Source organism: Dermacentor silvarum, chromosome 9 (assembly GCF_013339745.2).
Source record: "Dermacentor silvarum isolate Dsil-2018 chromosome 9, BIME_Dsil_1.4, whole genome shotgun sequence".
Taxonomy (NCBI): domain Eukaryota; kingdom Metazoa; phylum Arthropoda; class Arachnida; order Ixodida; family Ixodidae; genus Dermacentor; species Dermacentor silvarum.
In genome coordinates this window covers 94200573-94211357 of record NC_051162.1, presented here as the reverse complement: position 1 = coordinate 94211357, position 10785 = coordinate 94200573, and the positions used below count along the sequence as shown (strand labels likewise).

At 46.6% G+C, this 10785-nt stretch overlaps 1 protein-coding gene across 1 annotated transcript; it reads right to left on the bottom strand.

Annotated features, from left to right (window-relative positions):
• Nucleotides 1–2039: 2039 nt before the first annotated feature.
• Nucleotides 2040–10778, bottom strand: LOC119463363 (Werner syndrome ATP-dependent helicase homolog). Its single transcript, XM_037724179.2, has 2 exons — nucleotides 7510–10778; nucleotides 2040–3143 (listed from the first exon to the last, which is right to left on the bottom strand). The coding sequence occupies exons 1-2, from the start codon at nucleotides 10225–10227 to the stop codon at nucleotides 2742–2744; spliced, it is 3120 nt and encodes a 1039-aa protein (XP_037580107.1). The 5' UTR covers nucleotides 10228–10778; the 3' UTR covers nucleotides 2040–2741.
• Nucleotides 10779–10785: the final 7 nt, after the last annotated feature.

Below are 10785 nucleotides of genomic sequence, written 5' to 3'. Positions count from 1 at the left end.
GTGTACCGTAGTTGGCTAAAACAGCCACTGGTATGGAGAATGGAACGAATCTATGTGGCCAAGTTCGCGGACCGCTGCCCACAAGGACTGCCTGCTTTGCCGGCCCTTCACGATGCACGGCTTTCGTCAAGGATAAAAAAAAATTCACTCAATTCGCCAAAGTTGTATTGCTAACCTCTAAAGAAAGGAATTCAACCCCGGTACATCGACAAAACTGACTATCGCCTGTTACACAGTGACGAAGGGAGTAGAACCGTTTCCTGGCATGGTAAGTTTCTCGCACATTATCTACATTCACCTTAACTCACACTCAAACTTACGCCCACTCTGTCGCCAACGTATCAAGAATAAGTGAATGGGCGCACTCTTGAATCAATGCACTGAAGCATGGGTGACAACTACACCGACAGCAGGCGAATGTTCGAAGCTGAACGTTTCGTGACGGTACACAGAGTAAGCGAGTGACTAGCGATAATATGAGTCTTTGCTTCAAGCTATTACAAAGTACAGAACGTCTACGTATTCAACGTCTTGTGCGCAGCAAGAACAAAGTTACTGCAGTTCAGCACATCCGCAAGTGATTAAGCAGAAAATAAACAACCGGATAGGGACCACACCAAGGAAAGTTGCCGAGTCAAAAACATGACAAGCCATTGCTTCAACGTGACTGGCTAATAAACAACTAAGATTAAAAGACACTGATCCTAATTTAATTCATAAGGGGAAAGTTTGGACAGCTTGGAATACACTGCTAGCCTTACTCTTAGTACAAGCACCGTATACACTGCTCACTCCGTTTGGACAAGGTACAATTAACTCCAAAAGCGCTCACGTCCTCCGAGGCTGTGGCCAAAGCTTCGTCCACCCAGTCACCCTCTACGATACCCGGTGAAACGGGATGCTGAGCTGCACCGGCATCATGAACATACATTGTAAACACGGAGGCAGCTGAGGCAACCAATGAACACGTCACCACGTGATCAAACATGGCGGGGCCCACGGTATCGCCGTGAAAGGTGTCTATAGTCGTGATTTTGTGCGACAGTCATACTGACTGCCATATGACAATTGACTGCCATATAAGAGCAATAGTTTTAACCAAGAAAGACCCATGGCTAGCACAATAGTACAATCCCATTTAAATCTTCACAGCTTTTTGCGTTTCATTATTGGGGTGTTATCACCAGGCTGGGTTGGCAGCACCTTATGAGCACATTAACACCGGGTTGCTTAAGCACTGGATGATAAGACAGAATAAATTCGAGCAAAAGGAATTCTTGCATTATACCAGCTCAATCTGCAAGTTTGGGAGTGAACCACTGCTGGTCAGGGTAAGAAAATAAACTGTGCTGTCTTTGAAGTACAGTCAAACCTCGATTTAACGAAATTCGTGATGTAACGAACTATTTTTATTTACCCATCTTAGCTCTATTGAATTAATGAAACCTTGATATAACGAAATTCTCGATATAACGAAGTTTTTCGCTGCAAGTTCAACTTCGTTATATCGAGGTTTGACTGTATATGAAATTTATATTCAATGTTGCAGCCTGTTAGCCTTTATAGAACATAAAATAACATTCTCACCGATGCTGATTATGGCCTCTGTATTGCTCGTCACTGGAACACAGTATGGCTTTCGTGATGGAGTGCTCTTCACCATGCAAGTTCACGTTGAGTGGATTTAGCTGTACATTCGGGATATCAGAGCTATGAACATGCGACATTGGTGCCATCATATTGTAGCGACGTTCAATAACGTACACGGCCGTCTGAACACTGACGATACGTGACCGTGGTACAACTATTCCTGCCTAGTGAAAGCTATCACCAGTTGTCGTTGGTGGCACTGTTTTACTACTGGAAGTCAAGGAAGATTTCAATGGCATAATCAAAAGTGACCCAGTTTGTATTAATTGGCTATGAAGTTCACTGAAAACACCACTGGACGACCACAATTTTGAGATTTGTCCAAATGATCAGAAGTCGACTGTAGTTATGCAAAGCTAAGCATATAAGTATATAAACAGGCCCCAATATAAACATGAAATGCCATTTGCTTTATTTGAAATTTGCATTCATAAAATCATATATGGGGTCTCGGAACTTGTACAATACAAAGGAAATAACATACGAGCAAAAGAAATGCGAATTGTTAAAATGCAGTTTTACTCAATTTGTACAATGTTGGCAACCTGTATTCATTGAAAAAACAGAGTATCCGTATGCAACCGCAGTGCAGGTGGCGATATGAAAAACTGGGTCAGTAAGTCTTCTTTCATGGCTGACATTAAATTCATCAGGTGTTTAAACAATATGTTACGAAATAAAAAATATGCACAAATGCAAATGTATATTACTCGGGAAATGATAATTGGAATAACCTGAGCAAAGTGTAGAACACCCGTTTAAGGTCTACACACTGTACACAGGCATTGAAGTTAGCATGTGCCCCAAGCATCAAAATGCTTGAGCATGAACTAGACAATGAAATAACGTGTCATACTGAAGTTCAGATCCCAAAAGCTGGTCTCCTTCAAGCATTCCAGCATTACTTTAGTGCACAAATTCACTGCCCCTCATGAGTCAGCATGTTTGGGACCTTATATAAATGACCATCACTTGGCACAAAAGAAAAATGTAGAGTCAGTCGAGTATCACAGAATTGGAGTAGAATGATATGGGCTATGGCTGCAAAGTACTGTGTTGCAGAAGAGTGTGATGACCAGAAAGACAACAGTTCACTTTCTGAACAACGAGCTGTTCTTCATCTTCTTGCTGACGGTCATCAGCTGTTCAGTAGAGACGCTCCGCTTCCCACTTTTCGTCTGCAGAGCAGTGTCTTCGGTGACTGCACGCTTGTCTCCAGCCGGCTTTAGCCGCTCGCTCGTGGTCTTCCGACTGTCGGTCACTGGTGGCGTCAGCGTCTTCGGGAGGTTCAGTCTGGAGTTCTCGATACCATACTTAGCCTGCAAGTAACCCAAGACCGTTTTGATGTGGGTGAACTCTACGTATTCCGGGCAGAGTTCCTTGATCGGAGTCAGCCGGCCGATGTCACCGCCCAGAGAGGCCACAGCACTGGTGACAGCTTCCAAGATGTCCGGCGTCACTCCCACGCTCTCCAGATCAACCGGTAGTCCGACCTGATCATAGAGGCACAGAAATGGAGACAGGAAACATGGTTGCAGGCTTTAAAATGTCCAAAAGTAACAGACACTGCTGTGAGTATCTACTCCGTTAAGGGACCGAACCGATTTTGATGATTTCGTACAAATGTACCGTCGTTAGGGTAGGTCCTTCTGATCAATGCCACACATTTAAGCACTCCGCGTAAAGCATGTAATTTATTATAAGGTTTTAAAAATGTGCATCGCTACTGATCGCAGCGTTGCTCCCCTGAATTTTCAGCTGCCCTATCACCATCTGCATAGTGGATGCGTGTGACGTCAGTCGGGCGACCTATCCGATTGGCCAACTACGTTGCGTCATCGATAATTTTTCCAACTTTATGGTGAGGAAATGTTGGTCGTAATTGTTTGAATGTTGATTAAGTTGTTCCTATAAAAAAGAAAAACTGACTTGCCATCCCAGCCCGGCGAAAGTGGACGCCCAGCGAAGCTGTTGAAAACCACCACTACAACTGCCGAGAGGGGTATGCAATGCTTTATTGCTTTGGAGCAATGGTAGTAATGGTAATTTTGGCAGCATGCCACCGCTGGTCGTATTGCCATTTGTTTTTTTTTTCCCTTGCCGCTCCTCGTATTCACGTTGCTCCTCGGGAGTCTCAACTACGCGTTGCGTACCCATAGCAGTGCTACCATAACGCAATCGGTTGTTAGGCTGGTTCTTTTATGTACGAAAGGCTAGAGACGTCACTTCCCACATCGCACGCTGCCGTTGCCATGGCAGCTGGCGCAACAGTAATCTTTACCGGGAAACGTATGCGGGGAGCACTACTTGCTTCGTATTGTTATCAGAAGCGCCTTATCGTCAATTATGTGGTTCAGATGCCTGTTCTTTATTGAAACAAATGCTGTTCTGTATGTTGTATGCGTGATTCCAAAGAATGTATGCACTGTTTGGTTCACTTTGCTGAGAGCTTGAAGCCTCTGCCTTACGGGGGTACAAGCCACTGCTCCTGCCCTGCACTGCCGCCGGTATCTGCCCACATATTTGCTAACAGATGCAGACACGAAAAATGAGGACCACCAAGAGGCTAACAGCTTTGCTGTAAAAAAGTAATGGAAAGAGAATACAGAATGATAATTTATCACTACACAGGCACCTCCGGCACACAGCAAGTGTCGTCTGCTTGTGTTGGGACATTCTCCATGTTGACGCGAGGTATGCAGTCAGTGTTGGTCTCAAGCTTTCTTTTCGCGAGTAGCATGGATCGCCCTTGTTACGTTGTGGGCTGCAAATCTAGCGATTGGCGACATGCCAAGCTGCGACATTGTGTCCCTCTGCAAGGCAACATGCGAGCAGAGTGGCTGCAGCACATCGGGCTGTCGGTATCCGATCGGCGCCAGGACCTATGCGTTTGCAGCCGTCACTTGACGCTGGAGGACTACTACGGCAATAGAGTAGAGTTTTATTGTGTCCGGTATCCCAGTAAATGCAGGCAAACTTGGGCATTTTGCCAGATGGGCGGAGGTGTAAACGTGAGCGGCCTGCAGGGTGCACCCGCCTGGTGGCGCAAAGCTCAACTAGACAAACACAAAGCTAATATAGCACTGACCAAGTGTATTCTACTTTGCTGTTGGTGTAAATTTTCAGCAGCATCGTAACTGTGAACACATTTGTCTTTTTAAATGCTTAAAATGCTTTACACTTGGTTAGAGTGATATCAGCTGTGTTTGGCTGGTTGAGCTCTGCACCACCAGGTAGCTGCCCCATGAAAGCCACTAACACTTATGCCCAGATCGCCTGCATTTACCGGAATGTCAGACACACTTGGCACTGCGACAGAACTACAGTAACAGAACGCTCGCAACGCACGCTGCTTGGACAGCTCTCGCTGGGGAATGACGACCAGGCGGCTAGCGAAGAGGTTGGAGTGGCTTCGTGCGCTGACTCCAAAACACCGTAAGTAGATGACACGTGGCATCATGATGCAAAGCTAGTGAGCTTAGCCCCGAGCTTAGCCCAGATCGCTCAGTGAACGAGTTGAGGAGGAAAAGCATGGCTAGGGAGGAGGGTAACTTGTAATCATCCGCAGCTTTCTTATTATTAGCAGCTTAACTTAAATCGCGGCGCAAATGTTTACTGTAGCTGTAGCCTACACGTAGCCAAAAGTTGTCCAAACTGTTTCGGGGATCCTTCATGCATAGTTTCATACAATAAATACTAGAGGGAACTCTGGCCCTACTGTAAGTGGGGCGGTCCAGCCAACATGAGAAAGATGCATAGTACATGGATTTGCCTAAACTTCGTCCTTCTGGGTTCGAACGGCTTCGTGACATTGTAAACTCGTCATTTTCAACAAAGTACTGTGTAATAAATAATTAAACAAACATAATTCAAATTGCCTGATGGCAGCATTCAAACACGAGACCTCTAGCCCCGATATCGAAATCATTAAGCCATGAATGCGTGCATTGACAGGCGCCACAGAACGCCCTTATGAATTTCTCGCGGGCAAGCATGCCAGCACGTCGAGACGCTTGGAATGTTTCGATTTGGCCACCTCGGCAAGCTGAACCGCTGCAATTGGTACCGATTGTACGTGCTCACAGAATCTTCTGCACCTAGAAAAGTATAGATCGCTCTAAAGTTTAGTACAATTAAGGCAGGTAAAAGTGTAATAAACAAAGCCACAAGAATGTCTGAACCCACAAGCACGAAGATCAGACAAATCCATGTACTACGCATCATTCCGATGCTGGCTGAACGAATACAGCGCCAAAGTTCCCTGTAGTAATTACTGTAGGAAACTCTACGCCTTCAGGTAGCCTGGCCAAGCATAACTGTGATTGCTATTAACAGCCAACTACAACGAAATTTCACTTTGCCTATATTGGGTATAAATGAATGCTGTATACTATCAAAGTAATTCTGGCAAAGCTGAAGGGCTGGTGATTGGAAATTATTTTTTTTATAAGCAGCTTTTAAATAGCACATTAGCAGACGACAATGACACCTGGTGGCTAGTGGGCATGACATTTCGAACATGGCTTCCGAGGTTTTCAATTCGTCGTGATCTCGGAGGCCAGGCACTGCACCAGTCCTCGACGTTCCAGGTTCTGCTGGCCCCCCCCCCCCCTTTTTTTTTTAAGTTTTAGTGTCAAAAATGTTTATTTCTGCAAAGTTTTTGTGATGCATGCTCTCATATTTAAGGCGCTACATTTTGCATGTAGATTATCTGAAACTAGGCTTTTTAAAAAAGGCGGTCCAAATTGTCAATCCAGTTCACCTTTAGGAGCAAGCTTTAGCTTGGGCTCAACTCTGGTTTTCTAGTTCGAATACATGGGTTATATAAAAACGATCTCATGATAACTGCGTAACCAGACTAACCAAAGCTTGTTGCAGTTACAATGTCAAATGTTAGTGACTGACTGGCATTTAATATTGGGTTAGGCCCTTGTATATTTAATAGAAATCTATGAAAACTGAGAAAGTCTAAATTAAAATTGTGCTCCCACCTGCCAAATGACTAGCATGGCTTATGCTGTTTGCTTTTTACTAAATGCAGTGCATATTAAGCGGAATGCTTGATAGCAGCTCTGGCCTAACTCCTATTTCCCCCGAGTCTCAAAATGCTTGAAAATTGCAAATGCAAGCAAAACTGAATGAGGTACACTTGATGTATAACATTGCTCACACTGCTTGTCAAAAAGACACTATGATCAATGTATACATGGTGTCAAAAAAAAAAAAAATGCAATCGAACTGTTTGATTCTTGATAGCATGGTAAGGAATACTGAGATGCACATATTATGTTAAAAAATTTGGAATGCTTGATGAGCAGCTGTTCATACCCTTCAGGCACCAATTAATTTTGTCAAGTGAAAATTTAGTTTCAGCTGATTACTTGCATCATCAGAATCATGAAATGCCTACAGCTGCTGAACGGAATAAGAATGTTTACAGAATGTGGACTCCATGCAAGAACGTCAACTATTTCATGTCTACCATACTTGGAAAACAGCTGTCTATCCACCTGAAAATATGCCTGATGTAAAACATACCAAAGAACAATGAAGGGAATGAACCCGCTGCTCGCCAACATAACCTACATGGAGAGCAAACACATAGCCATCTATCTTCTAACTTGCTTATCTAAAACACCTTACATATATTATTCAAACTTGGCGCACAGGCTTAATGAGAAGTGCTTCAAGATGTATCCAACATGTTTTAAGTATTATTTTCATCGGTGTTGATGTTTTTGGTGCACTATTTCGACGTGCACAATTGTGCATGCAGTGCCAGAAGGCTTTAGTGGTCATGTCATTGTAAAACCTTGTCTGCAACAAACAGCAAGTTGAAGTTCTACGAGCAAGGATCACCTTGATAGCTTCAGTGAGGTGCCCAATAACTGTTGAAACAGCGAGGCCACGACTACTTGCTATGTCCGCAACACTCTGGTTTTGTTGATAGTGGAGGTAGGTGATACGCTGTGTGTCACTCAGCTGCTGGATTAGGTAGCTCGAGGAATCGTTCTGACACGAAGAGGAGTCTGTTGAAACTTCATCATGATTAGCAGACGGCTGAAGACCACGGTCCTTGCAGAACTGGGAGACCACTTCAACCACCCGTCCGCCAAACTTGTTCAGTTTGGCCTCGGAGACGCCTTCCACTTTCCCCAATTGCTCCAGAGACGTTGGCAAACTCTGCACAATCGTCAGGAGGATACGGTTGTTGAAAACCATGTACGGGGCATAGCCGCACTCCGACGCCATTCTGTTGCGAAGCTCCACCAGCTGAGTGTAGAGCTCGGAGCGGAGCTTTTCGTCTTCCGATGGCTCCCCGTTTCTGGTCAGTGCCAGGAGCGAATCATCGTTCTCCGTCTTTGCCTTGTGCCGACTCTCGAGGATATCCGAGAAGCCGGTGGCTGGCATTGGCAGCCTAGGCGCCACAGTCTTCGGCAACACTTGAGGCTTGGGTATTGGTCGAGGAGCTTCCATTTCAGCCAGTTCCGTCGTGGGTTCCAGCAAGAGTTCTTCACTGCCACGAATCCACTCCTTTGCCTTTGCTGTCAGGACGATGGAGGAAATGAATCGTGCAGCCACACCTTTTGGCGCGCCAGCATTATGGATCGCTTTTTCCAGCAGGTATCCTTCAGACTGTAGGAGCCTTGCAAAGGCTTTCCAGAATGCTTCTGTCTTGTGCTTGCCAGTTCCGTAGTAGATGCTCTGGCGCAGATAAGCTGGCACCTTCTGCGACGTCGATCCTCGTAAAACCGCTATGGGTACACTTATCCCATACCTCTGGTTTGTTCCCATCACGACGTCAAACAGAAGTCGGGCTTCTTTAGTGTAGTTTGTCTTGCTGTCCTTGCTCGTCTGGACCTGTCCAGCGACCTTAGGCTTGTCCTGCTTGAGCCTCCGCGTACAGTTGTCACAGCACCGTGGCACACCACCAACTGCATCCGCTTCAGCACCGGCAAAGTGGGCGAGCAATAACTTCCGCCGGCAGCGAGTGCTGCTCAGGTAATGCTGCATCTTGTTCAGCATGTCTGTCTTGTGCTGAAGGAACACAGGATTGGAAATGTCCTTGAGGAAATATTTGTTGGTGACCAGGTCCCCATTACTAAAGAAGACTAAACACGTGCTGGGCAAGCCATCGCGGCCAGCCCTGCCTATTTCTTGGTAGTAGGACTCAATGTCCCTGGGAGCGCCATAATGGATGATCCTACGCACGTCCGGCTTGTCGATGCCCATACCAAACGCCACTGTCGCCACAACGACCTGAACTCTGTCCTCCAGGAACATCGTGTGGGATTTTTTTCTTTCTTCCAAAGTCAGGCCGGCATGGTACAGAGCACACTGAATGCCCAAGTTGCACAACAGCTTGTTAACCTCTTCAGTGGCGCTTCTTGTTGGGCAGTAGACAATCGTAGGGCTGCCATCATTCGGAATGACGCCTCTTAAGTCGTTGGCCATGATTCCTTTTCTCCTCACGTCTAAGTACAGGTTAGGCCTGTCAAAGCTCGTACAGGTGAGAACGACATCATTGAGGGCAAGGGCACTTACAATGTCATCTCTAACATTAGGGGTTGCAGTGGCTGTCAGGGCCAGGAATGGAACGTGCGCAAATTTCTGTCTCAACCTGCCAAGTTGCCGGTACGACTGCCTGAAGTCGTGACCCCATTGGGACACGCAATGGGCTTCGTCAATCGCAAACAGAGTGATGCCAACTCGTTCGTCGAGAGTTTTCAGCAGGCCGAGGCTATTCTCGGCAAACTCTGGGGTGATATAGAGGACCCTGTACTCCCCGGCGTAAAGGTCATTGGTGACTTCACACTGTCTGTTCTGTGCCGAACCTAAGAAACAGGCCGGAATGTTCGCAGCGGCCAAACCACGGACTTGGTCTTCCATCAGGGAGATCAGGGGGGACACGACGACCGCCGTTTTACCGGTGTAAACGGGCGGGTATTGGTAGCACAGGCTCTTCCCGTAGCCGGTCGCCATGACAACGCAGTTGTCCCTTTTCTCCTCAAGAACGGAGCGCACTATCTTCCACTGCATCGGCCGGAAAGCACTGTGACCGAACTTGGTCCTCAGTATCGCAAGGTGCTTCTCCGATGGCGCTGGTTCGTTTTTGAGGGACTCTTCCGTTGTAATTTCGAACGAGGGTCCCGCTGCGTTGCCCTCGCAGAAGCTGTCGAATTCGTCGTCAGTTTCGATATCGTAGTTGTCGGCGGGTACTCCATCGTCCGGCTGATCTTCCTCCTCGGCGCCTTCGTTTTCTACGCAGCCCCCCTGATCAGCTGGGTCTTGCTGGCCAACGCCTTCGGCTAGGTCGCACAAGGCAACGACGCTCGTGTCGAAGTCGCCGTCGCTGCCCCAACCGTCACTGTCCTCCACGCCGTCGCACGACTGACGCGGCGCCGATTTCTTCTTCTTCGTCAGTTCATCTCTGACCTTCGAGAGCATTTCGGCGACGAGCTTGAGCTCAGAGTCCGTGGCCGTCGGACAATCTGCCCTGTCGTTACAAACGAGCTCTTCGATGTCGTCGAGGAGACCGCGAACTTTAGACAGCTCAACGCGAATGTCTGAAGACATTTCGTCCCGTCCCGGAACATAACACTTCGCCGAATTTCACATGCCTACACGTACTACCATAGAATAAAGGTACTACATCAGTCAAACGGGAGCGGGCCATCCACAACACCCGCGCATTTGTTCCAGCAGTCGAGTCACCATGCATGCGATAGTGCCTACTGAATCCAGTGAACTTGAATCGCTAGAGTACTGACGAATACACGGACAAACAAAACATTGTGTCTCAATCACTGGCCTTAATTTTGACGCATATTCTAGCACACTCCCGAGATTGTCCCTGAAATTTGTTGTATAAAATTTTAGTAGAAATCTCTTAGATGCAGTTTGTTTTATAAATTTAGATGGTTTTCAACATACACAAACATGGCGCGCCAGCTGCTCGCGGCCATTTTTAAACTAGTCGCACATTCACTGCGACAACCTTCTAGATTGCGACGTGCCATTAAAGTCGCATAATCCCACGCGGTGGCTCCTTTCAAACCCGGCAAATTTTGCACTACATCACACAGTGGAGCAAGTGTTTATAAACCAGACAAGCAAGGGATGGCAAGCAAAAAC